At 40.3% G+C, this 18,013-nt stretch overlaps 1 protein-coding gene across 1 annotated transcript; it reads right to left on the bottom strand.

Annotated features, from left to right (window-relative positions):
- Positions 1 to 3,897: 3,897 nt before the first annotated feature.
- LOC138873764 (uncharacterized) lies at positions 3,898 to 8,205 on the bottom strand. The gene is made up of 3 exons (XM_070152242.1): positions 7,491 to 8,205; positions 4,934 to 5,218; positions 3,898 to 4,385 (listed from the first exon to the last, which is right to left on the bottom strand). The coding sequence occupies exons 1-3, from the start codon at positions 8,203 to 8,205 to the stop codon at positions 3,898 to 3,900; spliced, it is 1,488 nt and encodes a 495-aa protein (XP_070008343.1).
- Between the last annotated feature and the right edge of the window lie 9,808 nt (positions 8,206 to 18,013).

Raw genomic sequence — 18,013 nt, 5'->3', positions numbered from 1 at the left:
AGTTCGTTTCTAAAAATAAAAGAAAATCTCCCGATTAATTACATGCTTAAACAAACGTGACTTATTAGTTATTAGTTTGTGATTAATGCAAATGGAAAATTGCAATCGAGTTTGTACCAAGAAGAATTGCTTTTATTCTATATTCTATCATTTACTAACACTAGAACATGAGATAGATACTCAATAATATCGAAACAAATCATTCTTTGATTAATTTAAACTAGCATTATTAGATGAAGTTATACATGTGAAACCCCATTACTCATTAATCTGATTATTATTTCATTTTTCGCTTCGAGCTGAGAGTGTACAAATGTGTACCTGGAAATGGCAGTACAAGAAGAAAAGAAGGAGGAGTCAGCAGCAGTAATAACACAACAACGCAACAGCAACCCAACAGCAGTAATTCGAACCAGATTCAAGGCCCAGAAAACATTGAAGAAAAACCGAACAACTGAATAGAACAAACCCAATAGTTTGTAAACAAACTAAACAGCAACAACCCACGCGTGTATTAAAACCTGAAACTAAACTCGTTTCTCACTTTATTTTTGTTTTCTCTTTTAAAACTCTATCACACTCTCTTCAGATTTTCAGAATGTATTTCTCTCTCAAAATGTTCTCCCCAAAAATCTCTCTAGAAAATAATCCTCTAAATTCTCTTCTTCCAAATTCAATCCCCTCATCCCCCCTTATATACAAAGCAAGACCCCCTTTTACCTCTTTCCCCTTTAACTTTTATTATTACCCACATTTTTACTTTAGTAAAAGTAGTCAACGTGGGGCCCTCGTGTTCCCTTTTTTTGAAAAATAGTCAAAGTGGGCCCCCATGTTCCCTCTTTTTGAAAAGTAGACATCATTACGCGCCTTTTCCTTTTTTGCTTTTATCATTATGTCTGGTCCCCGCCATATTAAATAATCCGTAATTGGTTAATTCCCGTTTTACCCCTAAAACTACTGTTACGCCCCGATTCAAAATCGGTTTAACTTCAAAATTATCTAAGAACCTAAAATTAAATTACCAGCTATAACCAATCCTTAATCCAGTTCAATCAACGAATTCAAACTTAAACTATGAACAACGAATCAACAATCGGAATTATTTTGACTGAACGATATTTTTAACAACACATATATTTGCATATTCAACAATATTAACAAACAAATATATTCAAATTAAACAAAATAAATGAACAGATTCAAATCACTAAAACTCAACTAATCAATTAATCTTCAAATTAAATCCAACAATATTATAACAAAGATTCATGATTCAAACAAAATCAAAAATTACAAACCAAAACATAAACTCACATTAATTCACTAGATTAAAACGAACTTCAAACAATCAATAAACACGAATTAAATCTAAATTAAACAACAAAAAACGGATTCAAGCGATTAAACTAACATATTTCTATATTACAACTTAATTCTTTTAAACGAATAAAATAAACCGAAGAAGAAATAATTGATTGAATTTCAACTTGAGTCTAACCATATTAAAATTAAACTAACAATTTCTTTTACAAAAATAAATAAAAACACATGAAACAAACTGAAAAATAATTAATTAAATTTCAATTCGAATCTAACAACATTAAAATAAACTAACAATTTCTTTTACAAACTAAACTAAAATTAAACCAACAATTTCGTTCACATTAAAATTAAACTAACAATTTTAATATGCATCTAACAACATTAGAATTAAACTAACAATTTCTTTTACAAAATAAATAAAAGCACATGAAATAAACTGAAAAACTAATTAATTAAAGTTCCATTTGAATCTGAAAATTAAATCAACAAAAACACATGAACAAACTAGAAAATTAATTCAACGATAAACACGAACAAAACAAGAATCAAACATTTAACTATTTTAGATCCGAGAATATCAAAACAAAATACGGACAAAATGAAACTCAAACCCACTAACCGGATTGAAGCGACGCCGAACATCGAACGGAAAGTAGTTTGGTTGTTTGGAAGAGGACGAAGAAGGAGACGTAATACTAGCAGCTCGATGGCATGAAGGATGCAGCATCCGGGAACGAGCCGGAGAAGAGAAAGCAACCAACGTGACGGGCAACGGACAACGGAGAAGACCAGCGACGGGCAACGACTACAGTGACGCAGCCATGGCAGCATCAACACGACGGAGAAGAAGCAGCGAACTAGAGCTTGTGGACGCAGCCATGGTAGCGAGGAGAAACAGTGAACGGAAGAAGCCATGGTAGCGAACTGGAGCTTGTGGACGCAACCATCGTTCCTAGCTGGATGTAACGGAAGCAGCAAAGGCGAGCTGGAGCGCAGTGACGGGCAGCAGCCATGGACGACGTCGGACGAAGAACGCAGCAGCAGCAGCGTCGGAGAAGAAGAAGCAACGATCAACGTGAACTTGAAGAAGAAGAAACCCTCGCGATCTTGAAGAAGAAGAAGAAGAAACACGGGTAGCGGGTGTGTGTGTGTTGCGTTGCCGTGGTTGTGTGTGTGTGTGTGTGTATGTGAAGGAGAAGAGGCGGGGGAAGGGCAGCCATTGATGGGTTTGTTTGGAGCTTTTTTGGAGAAGAAGATAGAGAGGGGCGGCGGGTAGGTAGTGTTTTTTTAGGGTTTTGTTTTGTTTTGTTTTTGGTAAAAAATTGAAAAATTGAAAAATGAAGAGGGGGAGTTGGGTTGTTGGTACTGGACTGGGTCGACCTGGTTTGGAATGGACCGGGTCATAGGGGAATGTTGGGTATATTTGGGCTTGTGGTTCAATATTGAAGAAGAGGCCCAATTCCGATTTTCTTTGTATTTTGCTCTCTTTTCTTCTTTTATTTTTCTAAAATTAAATTCTAAAAATCTTTAAACTATCATATAGAACTAAATTAATTTATAAAAGCGCAAATTAACTCCCAATAACAACTAACACACAATTAAGTAATAATTAAGCATAAAATTGTACAATTGGACATTAAATGCTAAAAATGTGAAAGATGCCTATTTTTGTAATTTTCATTTTTGTAAAACAAACGTAATTACTAACTATTGTAGAATTAAATCCTACATGCAAAATGAGATATATTTTTGTATTTTTTATTAATTTAACAAATAAACATGCGTAGATAAATATACAAATAATTACACAAAATACCACAAAAATTCAAAAAAAATTCACACCAAGGAAAATTGTTTTATTTTGAATTTTTTGGGAGTAATTCCTTCATAGGGCAAAAATCACGTGCTTACATTATTCAGTTCAAATCTCCTTGGAGGACTCAAAGCCATCAGCTTTTCTTTACGGCCTTGAGGGACATAGAGAACAACATCTTTGGGAGGCATTGCCCCAATTTCCCCTTCAACTTTCTTTTCTGACTTTGGAGGGGTGGTTTTGTTCTTTTTCTCCCCTTTGTCTTGCTTCAGGGTAGCTTTTTCTTTCTCTTCTACATCAGCGATGGAAATGATGGCCTTCAACGCTGGGTCAAATCCCTTATCCTCACAAATCATTCCGATTACCGGCCCGTTGTTATAGGCTGGTAGTGGGTTGTTGGTCACATTGGGAATATCTTCATCCCTTAACACTATCTTCCTTTGTTCTATCAAGTTCTCCACGGATCTCTTCAGAGTCCAGCAATCATCTGTGTCGTTCCCTTCTGCCCCTGAGTAATAGGCGCATCGGGTACCGGCTCTATAAGCAGGTGATGCTGGGTTTTGCCTGGTTTGAGGAATAGACTGTAGCAGACCCATTTGAACAAGCTTTGGTAACAGGCTAGAGTAGGGTTTGCCAATGGGTCTAAAATTTTTCCTCTTGGGTGGTTCACGAGGGTGGAAATTGTTTTGTAGAGGCCGGGGGCTGTAGTGGTTTTTGTAAGGAGGCTGGTTTTTAGAAAATGGAGCTTAGTTCCGATTGTCTTATTGTTGTGGCCGGACATAAGGTTGAGCATTCATGACCGTGTATGGCTGGGGGGCATAGGCTATGTCTTTGTGGGGGTAGTAGTGTTGCGGGGTCCTTTCTAAGAAAAAGGATCTGGGAGTATGGTGCTTTCTTGCACCCAACACTGCCACGGATGTTTCTTCCTTCTTCTTGCCCTTCGCTACTCCTCCAGATCCACCCTGAATAGCTTGGGAGGTAGCTCTGATGGCGGATTGGCTTAGAATTCGATCTGTTTTCAACCCATTTTCAACCATTTCGCCAATCTTGATGGCTTCAGCAAACAATTTACCTATTGCGAACATCATATTTTGGAAGTAGTCAGCTTCTTGAGCTTGGAGGAAAACTGTGAGCATTTCAATCTCATCCATCGGAGACTTTACCCTGGAGGCATGTTCACGCCATATAACTGCGTACTCTCGGAAGCTTTCCGAGGATTTCTTCTTTAAGTTTGTCAATGAGTTCCTATCTGGAGCAGTATCAATGTTGTACTAGAAATGCTTGACAAAATCCCTAGCAAGGTCATCCCATATGTGCCAGTGGGATATATCTTGGTCCATGTACCACTCAGATGCGATGCCGACTAGACTTTCTCCGAAATAGGCCATGAGGAGTTCTTCCTTCCCACCGGCTCCTCATAGCTGGTTGCAATATCTCTTGAGATGAGCAATAGGATCGTCGTGTCCATCATACTTCTCAAATTTTGGGGTTTTGAATCCCAATGGCAGATGCACATGAGGGAACATACATAAGTCGGCATATGATACACTTTTCTGTCCACTCAAGCCTTGTATGCTTTTGAGACTCTGTTCCATACTCCTCATCTTCTTCGCAATCTCTTCTTGCTCAGGGGTTTTGGTGGCTTTCTCTTGCCCTGCGGTGAACTCATACTGGGGTGGTTGGGAGTACGTATAGGTGGGAAACTATATAGGTTCCAGTGGGAAAGATGGTGTTTGGAAGGTGAAGGCTGTGCCGTAGCCGAGCCAGGCAGAGCAGTGAAGATATTCGAAGTTGCACCTGAAACTAACGCTTGGGGGCGAGCCTCAGAAGGTGTTCCCACAAAGTTGGCAGAAATAGTAGGGTATCCTAGTGGGGTATTTGGATAGTTTATGGGGATGTTGGAGGTCCCACTTGCCTTGGGAAAAAGCTCGGGAAATCCAGGGATTGCACTTGGTAGTTCACTTCCGTTTGCCCAGGCGTCCCACATTTCCATCATGCAGAGACGCAGTAACCTGTTTTCCTCGGCAACTGCCAATTCTGAAGTTGGGATGCCCGAGATAGGACTCTCATCCGCAATAGGAACTGTTGGCAGAGTCATTTCTGAAGATATTTCAATGCTTCCATTCGACCTCGTGAAGTATGGATGCGAAGCCAGACTACCACAAAACCAACCACCTTTCTATAAAACCTGGGCTGAGTGTAACATCAGCAAACGATTAGTTTGGAACAAATAACAGACAGATAATAGCACATTGGGATGTGATGCACCTATACAGTTAAATGTATTTCTACATGTTTTGCAACGGTTGCATGCTTCATTCCAGCTTTTCTTTTTCTTTCCTATTTTCTTATTTCCGCTCCTATTTTTTTTATGGTCGAATCCTATGGAGATTGACTACGTATCATGACCCCGCATGAATTAAACCATGCGTAGTTCTGGGAGAAATATCAAAATATTTTGGGATTTTTAAATTTTTCATATAAAGAAAATGCTTTGATTACAATGACTCAAAACTAACAGAATTGAAAAGGAAGCCAACAGACTCTAATAGCAAGATGACAATACATACTCAAGAACCGACTAACAGACTCTGACAAAAAGAAAATACAAACTCGGAAATAAACTGATAGACTCCAACAGAAATAGACTCAAGTGAAAATCAGGAATACATTAATGCTCCTAGGGCCCGCGGGACATCATTTGGCCTCGCCGCGGGCCAATATGCGAGATCCCCTTGCAACCGCTCCAAATCACTCATTATCTGGCGAATGAAAGTCATCACTGCAGCGAAGAAGGTGGTACGAGTCATGTCCTCGCACGCTTGGCACTTCACGGTAATGTAGTCAACAATGGCCCTGATCTTCTCTCGGATTCTGCCCTTTTTCCTGAAGCAATCGCCCTATCTGCTGATTCCTAGCTTTTAATACCTGAGTGTCGTGATGGTTTTGATTTTGCAATTATTGCAATTCTTCCTCCATCTGAGCCATCAAAGCATAACAATGTTCCGATCAGCTTTAAAGTCCTTGGCCTGCTTGGTCGCCTCATTCTCAAGGGTAGTTAACTTTCTCTTCAGATTGGTGATTGTCCCTTCATATTTGCTTTTCATTTGATGCACAAACTATGCCCGCCCTTTTGCATTCTTTGCCAATTGGGCCCGAACATTTGCTAGACTGGCTTCAGACTTTTCTAGGTCATTTTGACACTCAAGTGCTTTCTTTATCAGACTGCTTATAAGCTTTTCGTCCGCTCGGCTTCTTTCCGGGTTTCTAGCAGCTATTCTCATTTTCTGGATTTGAGCTTTGAGGGCTTCATTTTCCTGAGTTATCTTTTTCTTTTTCCTTCATCTGTGGTAGCCTGGATACTGTTGCCAAACTTGAGGTCCCTGATTTGTCCCTCTAATTTATTTATTTTGGCCCTATAACTTTCTTCTTTTGCCAACCAGCGTCACTTCTCTTATGAGTCGTTGGTGAATTGCTGAACATGAGCTCTCTTAGCAGGTCTCTTTTTGGGTTGACCCACTGAGAAGGGTTCTCAGGGGTTGCAGCAGGGATGAGGGTGACATAACTAGCGGCTTTGAGTCTCTCATACAACTGGTCAATGGGTTCAGTAATGGCTGCATATTGTTTTGGAGGTCTGCGATCAAAATTTGGCCGAGGTCTAGGGAAGTTTTGGCATGAATGAGAAGATTGATAGTAGGATGGTTGAGTATTATAAGTTTGGTAGACATGAGCGGGTTGAGAGTATCTGGGTGAAGTAGGTTGATATTCGGGAGGTGGAGGTGACTGATAAGTCGGTGGAGTTTGGTATGAGGGTAAAGGTGCTTGGTAATTTGGGGTTGGCTGATATGTGAGTGGAGGTGTTGGGCAAGTTTGGTATTTGAGGGGAGACTTGGTCCTTTATGCAACCACCACAGCCCCTACATCCTTTTTCTTGGACACACTACCGGACCGTAAAGCCTTATTTGTAGCTTGCAAGGCCTCAAAGTTTGTAACCATACCGCTTTTGATACCCTCTTCAATTCATTCACCTAGTTTGATAATATCAGAAAACTTGTGGTTCTCAATCGTCATCAGCCTCTTATAGTACTATGGGTCCTGAGCCCGGATAAAGAAATTGTTCATCTGTTTCTCTTCTAAGGCAGGTCTAACCTTAGTAGCTTCGGACCTCCAGCGAGTGGCATACTCGCGAAATGTCTCTGTGGGCTTCTTCTTTAGATTATGTATATAGAACATATCCAGTGCATTCTCTATGTTAACCTGAACCTGTCCATAAAATCGGATGCCATGCCTACCTACCTTGACCACTTCTTTGGATCTTGGCTGATGTACCAGGACAACGCATTTCCTTTCAAACTCCTCATGAACAGCTTTATGCGGATTCTCTCGTCTTTCCCTACTCCAACTAGGTTGTCGCAGTACATCCTCAGATGGACCCTTGGATCTCTTGTACCATCAAATATTTCGAACTTCAGAGGTTTGTACCCCTCGGGAAGTTCGACATCGGGCTGTATACAAAGATCTTCATAGTTCAGCCCTTCGATTCCTTTTCTTCCCTCAACGCCCTGAATCCAGCTAGTCAATTTCTTAAGTTCCTCAGCCAGGTTTCTGATAAGCAGATCTTTTTCATCAGACTCGGGTGTGCTTGAGATAGGTTGGGTATAGTGTGGAATGGTTTCCACGTAGATAGGGGTGTTATAGTAGGTGTGAAAGTGGTCGTTTGTGGAGTTTTTGGGTATTAGGATAAGTAGTGGCATGTTGTTTGGGGTATGGCAGGTGTTGCATTTGGTCTTTGGTGGAACAGTGTGATGGTGAGGAACGGGATGATTTTGTTGCTTTGGGATATTTTGAGGAGGTGTAGGATTTTGAGTGTTGGGAACGTTGATATCTGGGGTGCTGAGGAAAAATGATAGGCTTGCCAGATTCCAAACCTGATCGAGCTCTTCTTGGATTTTCAGCAGCTTCTGTTCAAGTTGGGATACATTCTCCTTAGGAACTTGAGTACCATGGCCATTAGTGGCCTCTACCCGTTCAGTTGGATTCTCCTTTCTGACGTTGTTCAAATCTTCCATCTTGCTTTTGTTCTTGTTTTTAACAGTACTGAGAGGAGGAGTGGGTGGAGGGCCCCTGGATCTCGTGGAATAAGATGATGATGCCAGAGTGCACGAACTAACCTTTGGGGAGGGGAATAATAAAACAAAAAGGTAACCAAGTTAGTGAGGATCATAAAAAGTATTGCAATATTTAAACACATAGTGCATGAGTGTAAATCGTGTTCTAATTTGGGGACATCTTTGTGCACGAGGTAGGCCTAATGACAAGTTGATTTGGAGAACTTTGAATGCTAAATGCCTCATTTTATTGATAGATAAATAAGACGAATCCCAAAACGACATTAAATAAATAGGAAATAAAAGTCACTAATGGCCATTGGCCTTATTGCATTTATAAAGCGAAAAGATAAACTCCTATCTACTTGGTCCCTGAAGGACCTTCCCCAGATTCGGCATCCTTGGCCCCGTCGAATAGCTTCCCCAAATCGCGAAGCCCCAGCAACAGGTATGCTCTGGCTAGATGTCCGCCTTCAGTCCCTTTAGCATTTTGACAATCTTCGACCCTTTTGCAAAACTTTCTCTCCAATTCCATTATGCCTCGCTCCAAGTATCCTAGCCGCTTGTTGGAACTGACAGCCATGTCCTTCCATTCCTCAATCAGCTTCTGGTTGGACTCTTGTATCTCGCAGTGTTCGCTTTCGTACTCCCGGATTCTTTTGCACAGTTGGTTGTACTCGAACATCCATTGAACCTGTTCCTTAGTCAGATTATCAAATAGCTCCACCCATCCTTTGGCATCCTCAGGTTGAGCGAACATATCGGGGATGTAATTCATTCGCTTTGGATGATGGAAAGCAATGTGATCATCCCAATCCCTTCGCTGAATCTTTTGTCGGTATTCGCCCCTTTGGAGATGCTCCATGAGCCAGAGTTGAAGTAATAAATTGTAGCCTTTGAAGTGTTTTGCTCCTCGTTGACACTTCTCTAAGGCTCGGTATATGTCTGCAATGATCGTGGGCACGATGCTGAATGGCTTCCCACCAATCCCCTCCATTAGGCTCTTAGTTACCATAGCCCGCCTTGTATGGATTTGCCCTTTCTTCATTGGAAACACGATCAGCCCAAGGAAATAAAACATGAAGACGAAAACCCTTCGATGGATATGCCCCAAGGATGTGATGGCAAACTCGTCAGGGTAGGTACGATAGGATTTGCTGTGACCGTACCTTTCATACAAGTAGTCAAAAGGGATGTGTGATTCCTTCAGGCATGTCAATTCTGTATTATTCTTCAAACCCATCATTTTGAGGAAACCCCTACCTTTGCGGTTCTCAAGCATTAACAAACCCAAAGTTTCCCACACTACTCCAGCCAATCCTCATATCTCCTCCAGCAAAGGCATCATCTCAATGTCCCCAAAGCGAAACACAGCCCTTTCACAATCCCAAAACAGTGTGGCAACTTCTATGATCTTATTATTAGGTTGGATCTCTAGGAGGGAAGGTAGATTTCCCAAGTATTATCAGACGAGAGTTTGATCACTAGATTGTAGATCTCTTTACCAGCTTAGCAATCTTGGGTGGATGTTGGTGACCATGCTGAATTTGGGGACTTCGTGTCTCATATTCTGCAAGACAAATATGGTTAGGCCCTTACCCCCACCAGACTCGACTATTTAACGTCAATAATTAGCACGAAGCATTTCGTTCTCCAAATAAATGCACAGAATGTGACGACGTCCCTTTGGGTTTAGGGAAACCCGATGGACTTTTGGACAAGCCTATCTTAAAGGATCACTATACGCACAACATAACTGACCCGGCTAGGTTTGACCATGATGCATGCACCAATATAAATAGAGTAATATTTCTATGTGGTTTTAGACTGGTACCCTTGAGCGGACAACTCAAGGGGGGAGGCAAGGAAAAATTGACTGCACCGCTGATCGACTAGTTTTACCACAAATATGCCTTTCCAAATTTAGGGGGTAATGATATGGAAGAGCGCAACCACTCATTAAAAGCGTTGCTATAGTATTTGTTCATCACGAGTGGAGTAAGATGTTGAGCATGATTATGCAATAATTAAAAGCATGTTGGAATGTATTTGCACGTTAAGAAAGCGATAAATACATCAGTTTCATAACTTAAAGCAGTAATAAAGGAAAGAAACAAAGAAGACATGTCAGTTTCGTAGTTGAAGAAGAAATTAAATGCTTTGAAGAAAATAAACAAGTAATTGCACATAGGGAGGGTATAAATTCACAAGAACAATCTGAAATGATAAAAGCCTAAAAATCCCCAGCAGAGTCGCCATGCTGTAGCGCCCCCTTTTTCCCTCTTCGCATCGAAAAATTGGGTTTATGACATTTTGGGTATGGGACAACACATTCCCTATGGGAACTGGGTTTGCATTTTCGAAGAGTCGCCACCTAACGATTTTAAGGTGCGTTAGGGCACCTATGGGGTTCATCTACAACTACCTTTTGATAACCAGAGATAGGGTAAGGGCTTGAAATTATCCTAAGGGGAAGGTGTTAGGCACCCCTCGGGATCCACTAGTGTGGTTCCCGGCTAGACAGTTTTGTGAATCTTGTACAATTAGCAAATAGACAAGTATAGGTTCAAATAGTAGGGGATTTATGTTTAAACATAAGAGAGTTTGAAAACAACTATTAAAAGGCGAATTTTGAAAAAAAGAGTTAAAACATACTTAAGAATGTAAAAGGGAGGGGGTCCTAGGTTTGTTTATAATATGGATCACCTCAATGCAATATGTGGTATGACACTCCTCAGAAGAGGGAATACACGTGGTATTAGCGCACCGGTCATCATATCCATATCTACCCTTCCCACCCCGTTAAGGTATTAAAGTGAGAATTGGTCTCGATCTCTATTGCATGCTATTACCCTTCCCTTTCCTATCAGCCCCGGAGGAATTTAGGACTACTATTCCTATAAGAGGGAGGATTTTAGGCTGACTCTTTGGTTTTAAAGGTAAAAGTCTAAGGCGACATACAAAACACGTAGGGCTGCATTCTGAAGGGGATATATAAACAATTAAAGGGCTTATATATACCTCCGCAGACAATGCATATAAATAGCATGACTTAAACATAATTAGGGTCTGAATTCTAAAACACTAAAGCAGGGTGTTTAAATTGTTAAAGCAGACCAAATTTATTACATAACTCAGATAAGAAGTCTGAATCAAGCCTACATACTGATTGTAGCAGTTGGTAAATAAGGGCAAATTCAGTTTTATCGTTATTATTACCTAAGGCTTGCCTAGGGATAATAATGAGGTCCTAGGAGCATGATATCTATTACTGATTAGGAGTATAGTAAAACAGTAAACAATTTTAAATGAGCGATTTGGATTCTATAGACATGCTTTCTATGCCGTATTAATTAAAAGAGCAGGTTATTTCATCTGGTTCAGAACATATAAGTACGAGCCAAACTGATTTTTAACTAAACTGGTTTTTAGATCCTATAGGCATGATCTCTATCATAGCTGATTTTAATTCCAACAGACATGGTATCCGAGCATTAAAGTTAACTTATGGTCCTATAGGCATGATATCTAATTGAACAAAGTAAGCATGCAAAATTTATTAAAACGAAAGCAGATCCTATAGGTATGATTTCTATTAAAAGCCCTTTAGATCCTATAGACATGGTTCCTAATTGTGAAAGTAAGCATGCAGAATTTTATTAAAACCAAAGCAGCTCCTATAAGCATGTTCTCTAACAGAACATATCGAAATAAACCCTATAGACATGTTATCTACCCTTCTAATAGCTAAAGCATGCATAATCACCCCATTCCTTTTCACTAGCCAACCCCAATATTTGTTACAAATTATTATAGACCAAATGATTGAATTACATCAGAAAAGTGCAAAAACAAGAAGTTACAACCATAGTAAGCCTGATTCTAACTTCCTCTTTGAGTTATGGAATAAACCACCTCAAATGCCAATGTTGTTCAAAGCCTTTCTCATATCTGGGTGTGTCAGAGTTCCCAAAGGACCTTATGGGATCCCAAGCAGTGCTCACATCTAGATTTGCATGACCAGACATAATGAGTGCAGTGTGGAATGGCCAGCCCTTATGTGTCCAAGTTTAGAGGGAGCTCAGGGGTCCCAAGGCAAGGCTCACACAAGATGGGCAAAACCTAGGTTCTAAGAGTATAGTGAAAGTGCAGAGCATAGTTGAAAAAGAGTTTGTTTAAGCTAGACTAGCAAGTCCATTTTGAAAGTAATCAGTAGCAAAAGTGTTTGAAATCAATTGGGGGTAATGAACAAAACTGAAACACACAAAATCAGTAGTCACACAAAGGGGTCAAGGGGTTTTGGGAGTACATTGTATAAAGCATATGACCCCAGTAGGGTCAGGTTTGGTCATGCACAACAATAGCTGATGCTGGCATGCCCACAAACCTGCCAGAGAACACAAACACATAGAGGAGATATGGGGGTTTGGGATTCATAAGTCAGAAAATACATAACAAGTGACTGACAAAGTACACACATAGGGAAGCATTAATTTAAAAGGGAATGGAACATATTAAAGCATGCTAGTGCTATAACATGACTGCAGAAGCATATGCAGGAGTAGACAAGAATCAAAGGAATTGGAATAATCAAAGAAGCATGTTGTTGTTGGGGCTTTAAAAAATTAACTAGGACATACCAGTAGTGAAGCAAAGTGCAGAAAGGAAAAGTAAGCAAGAGTCTAGAGTCTAGCCTGGCTTTCAGCTGGCTAGACAAAGCAGTAGCACAAGAGGTAGTAGAGAAAAGACAGAGTTTTGAGTGTAAGTGTGTATTGTGAACTCAAATTGTTCGTTTCTTTGAAAGAAGAGAGGGTGGGTATTTATAGTTTTGAAAGCGAGTGAAAAATAAGGTAATAAATAAAGTCTTATCACAAACATGGAAATAATCACAAATCAAAATCCATCAACATAAGTGATTCCCTTTAATTGAGGAATCACTACTTAACGGATACTAACAGTGCTTAATTAAGGAAAGAAAATAAGTTTGAAACATATTGATTATTGCCATATAAGGGGGAAATATTAGCATGAAGTAAATAATCAAGTCTAAGTACAAAATATGCTTAGTTTTCGGAAAGGATTCAGTAAGATCAGATATCATAGTAAAGGAGAAGAATCAATTAATTTTAAACAAATGAGTAAGAAAAATTAGGGTTTATAAGGGAACCCTTTGCAATCAGTCGTAAGATTGAGGGAGTCAGAATCAATCAAGAAAGGGTCATGATTCTGCACCTCAACATATAAATAGAAAGGAATGAACAGGCATGGAGGGTCAAACATGTTGACAAAAAGAACCAACACAAACATACAGTAGCAGTAGGGGTAAGCTAGGATTCAGTAGTAAGAAAATATTCGAAGCACAGTAGTCAAGTAGGTCAAGTAGTCGCATAGAATCAACAGTGAAGAAGAACACGGTACCAGGTAAGAGAAATCAGAAACAAGTAAAGGTCTCACAGTAGTAATAAGTGAGGAAAAACTTTTTAAGAAATTAGGGTTTTAACAATAGCTGAGTTTTTAATAATGGTAAGAGCTCAAAATCAAATAAGTCAAACAAGGACAAAGAAAATTAGAAACAAAGAACTTAATCGAACAAATACACATTCAAACAAACAAGGACACTTTCAGAACACGGATAAGACCAAAAGACCTAGGGCTTTCAACATGCTGAATCAAGTAGAAGGAAAGCATAAACAAGGTGTTTGAACATAGTAAAATCATAAAACAACACCAAAAATTAGAGAAGAGATCTTTTAAGAGAAGTTAAGAGAAACCCTAATCGTTGAAAAATGAAGAGTCACTTTGAAAGAAAATCAGAAAACTTTTGAGAAAACACTTAAGATGTTCTTAATATGCACAGATCTAAGATAGATCTGAAGAAAGATCCTAAAGGATAGGGTTTCAGAGAACCCCGAAAAAAGTGAGAAAGACCTTGAAAAGCTACCGATCTAGCCGGAAAAGTCAAGGATATGACTTGAACGGCCATGGATGGCCGGAGAAAGGTCATGAATGAAATTTGAGCAAGGACTGAACCAGATCTCTTTGAGATCTGGCCATAAAATCACACAAACGGGCCACCAGGAGATGTAGGAGGCCGGTATACATCTCAAACAGCCATAGGAGACCATGGATTAGGTGGGGATTGGGGTGGATTAGGGTGGAATTAGGTGGCGGCACTAGGGTTCATATGAGGCTACAGAGAGAATTGATACAAGAGGGATTCAAGGGCGGCGTTTGGTGAAAAATGAGTTAGGGTAAGGGGTCGTTTAGGTTTATTTTAGGAAGGGTGAATGATGGTCGTTGATCTGAATGATCAACGTCCAGGATTAAATGGGTAGATGGGGAATCTGGGTTTGGGTTGGTTAAAATTGGGTTGGGGCCGGGTTTTATTTGGGGTTCAATTTAGGCTAAAAATTAAATACAAATGGGCTATTATTTAAATAGCCAATTTCCCCTTTTAAATTATAAAAAATAGTAAATAAATTTCTGGAAATAAATTGAAAGAGCTAAAATGATTCACAGCATGTGAATAACAATTTAAAAATATAGGTCTTAATTTTATTAATATAAAATACAATTAAATCTTAAAAGAACTAATATTAAAATTATATGCAATTTGCTTTAAAAAATACTAAATAAATATGTAAAAATTACCTCAGCTATGTTTTGACATAAAGACAAAAATCCAATAGATGAATTACCAAAATAATAATTTTGGAAATAATTATTGGGATTTTATGGATTAAAAGAGGAAATAAATAAATTAAAATCTTTTAAAAATTATGGAAAAATAATAAAACACTTGGATATGCTTATATATGCATATGTATGCTAGTTTGAAGTTATTTTGCATATTGAAAATATATACGAAAAAATTGGGTATCAACAGGGTGTGTGCAACAAAGGTGGGCTGGACAGGTACCGTTTCAGTCCTTCCATGGCGTGTTGGCATTCTGGAGTCCATTCGAAGTTGTTCTTTATTTTGAGTAGGGCAAAGAAATGGTGGATTTTGTCCAATGATCTCGATATGAATCTGCCCAGGGCCGCGATCCGCCATCTCAAGGACTTGATTGGTGCTCGAACATTTTATTAACTAGCCATTGGTATATTGCTCCCGCATTTTTTAGACCGAATGACATTACGTTATAACAATAAGTACCATATTTCGTGATAAATGTGGTCTTTTCCCTATCCTCGGGGTTCATCTGGATTTGATTGTACCCCGTGTAGGCATTGAGGAAAATGAGGGTATCATGGCCGGTCGTAGAATCGATCAGGCAATCGATATTAGGCAACGGGAAAGAATCTTTTGGGCATGATTTGTTCAAATCTTTATAGTCTACGCACATCCTTATCTTATTCCCCTTTTTTGGCACTACCACTATGTTAGCTAGCCATTCAGGATACTTTACCTCCCTGATGGATCCGATTTTGAGGAGTTTTTCCACTTTCTCTTTGATGAAGGCATGCTTTATCTCGGACTGCGTTCTTCTCTTTTGCTTCACGAGTTTGAATTTGGGGTCAACGCCTAGTTTGTGGGAGGTTATTTCTAGTGGGATACCTGTCATATCTAAATGGGACCAAGCGAAACAGTCGATATTATTACTAAGGAATTGAATAAACCCTGCCCTGAGTTCGGGGGTCAGCCCCGTCCCCAGGTATACCTTGCTATCCGGGAGGTGTTTGATTAAGACGGTCTGCTCCAGCTCTTCGATTGTTGACTTGGTCGCATCGGATTCCTCGGGGACGATGAAGGTTCGGGGTGCGAATAAGTCTTCCTTGTCATCTTCAAGGGTCTGCACCCTTCCCCCCTCACCCGAGGCCGGGCATGTGGGGGTTGGCATCTGGTGGTGGACCGCAAACATTTCCCTCGCTGTCTGATGTTCTCCGTGTATGGTCGTGATGCCATCCCTTGTGGGAAACCTTATTACCTGGTGCAAGGTTGAGGGCACCGCCGTTATGGTGTGTATCCAAGGCCTGCCAAGTAGGGCGTTGTATCTCATGTCGCCGTCGATGACCTGAACTCGGTGTTCTAGGTTGTGCCAGACGTGTCGATTGGGAGGGTGATTTCTCCCTTCATTTCTTCTCTGATCATGTTGAAACTGTGAAGGATCCGAGGGGTGGGAACAACGTGATTCAGCAGCCCTAGCTGTTCTACTACTTCCGACCTGATTATGTTGACCGAGCTGCCTGAATCCACAAGCACACGCTTTTTTCTGGTGTTGTTTGAGAGAAACGAAATTACTAGCGCATTGTTGTGTGGTTCCATTATAGATTTGAGATCCTCTTCGCTGAATACGAGGGTTTCTCTAGGTAAGTGTTCTCGGGTCGGCCCCTCCTCTATAGTGGACGTTCTTGCTCGTTTGGACACTGGTCCTCGGGGAACGTTGGCTGCCCCAGTAATCATGTGGACACCGACCTCTAGGTCTGCCGCGCCCTTTTCTTTATCGCCTTTGAGGTTCTGGCTTCCCATTTCACTAGTCGATCCAGGCACTTCGTCCTAAAAGAAGAGATCTCGAGAAAAAGTGTGAAAGATAACATGCGTTTGTGCAATGGAACCAGCAAGAAAATAATCACTATTATTACCGTGAAAATGGTAACAACAATTAAATTTGTAAATAGGATTCTAAAAATATGTGATCTATTCCCGAGCTAGTTGTTAGAGCAGTTGATGCTAATAATATGGAGTTCAATGATCATATGTAAGCTAAAATGAGATAGTAATTGAACCGAAGAGCCTTCTGCCCGGGTGTAGGTTCGGTCGATGGGGGACCTCGGGTCGATAACAGGGTCGAGTTCGAGCTATCGGGGATAATCGGGAATGGGATAACAACTAAGTATATAATCAAACAAGGCTCTTTACGGTCAATACTGAGCTATATAATGAAGAGCAAGTAAGAGAATGATAGATATGAGGTGGCCTCGGGCCAGTGAGAACAAGCAAGTTAGAAAGAAGAGAGAGAGAGAGAGAGAGAGAGAGAGAGAGAGAGAGAGAGAGAGAGAAAGAGAGAGAGAGAGAGAGCTATTATTGCATTTGTGGAGAAAATGGAGCAACATCAGCTGAGCCTACAAAGTAATGGGGATACCCTTTATATAGGAGGGGAACCCGTTATGATACATAACGTATTAGCCGTAAAGTTATGAGATAGGATGGCTGGACATGACGTCTTGAATAGGTCCCAAATAGACCAACCATGTCAGGTTAAGTCGCGTGCCTTGGGAACTCCCCTCTCGCCTATCGTAGCTTGTTGTACTTGTCAGAATACGATATCCTTCGGACCGATATTTATCGAACCCCGAGGATGAGCCTCGACCTTGATTTCGAGCTTCGAGGGGCATGACTGCGAGATGGTTCTATGGCGGGGGAATCAGGACCCCGGATTTGCCGTATACACAATTGTTAAATTGAAAGTTCTTAAGTTTCTTTAAAAATTTAATTCATTTTGGTGTCCGACTTGTAGTTCTAGGTGTTATTTTGGTATTTTGATCCCGCGAGTGAATTTGTATGATGTTATTACACTTGTATGCATATTTGGTTTGGAGCCCAATGGGCTTGGGAGAGTTTTGGATAGGCTACAGACCATTTCAGACTTAGAAGAATGTTGGTTTTTGTTGATATCTTGTGACTGAGAATTTTTGCTTTGCGATCGTGAAACTACTCTTGCGGTCACGAACGGAAATTGGATTTGGGGCAGAGTTGCTCTTCGTGAACACGAAGTGGAGGGGGGCTTGGCCTTCACGAACACGCATGTTCCTCTGCGAATGTGAAGCA

Source organism: Nicotiana sylvestris, chromosome 7, assembly GCF_000393655.2.
Source record: "Nicotiana sylvestris chromosome 7, ASM39365v2, whole genome shotgun sequence".
NCBI lineage: Eukaryota > Viridiplantae > Streptophyta > Magnoliopsida > Solanales > Solanaceae > Nicotiana > Nicotiana sylvestris.
This window is presented reverse-complemented; position numbering and strand designations above follow the sequence as displayed.

Coding starts and splice junctions, on each gene's coding strand:
- LOC138873764 (XM_070152242.1), bottom strand. CDS start 8,205: ATGGAAGATTTGAACAACGTCAGAAAGGAGAATCCAACTGAACGGGTA. Junction 5,219..7,490: donor CATAAAGCTGTTCATGAGGA/GTTTGAAAGGAA, acceptor CTCTGCCAACAG/TTCCTATTGCGGATGAGAGT. Junction 4,386..4,933: donor CCCCCAAGCGTTAGTTTCAG/GTGCAACTTCGA, acceptor ATACTGCTCCAG/ATAGGAACTCATTGACAAAC.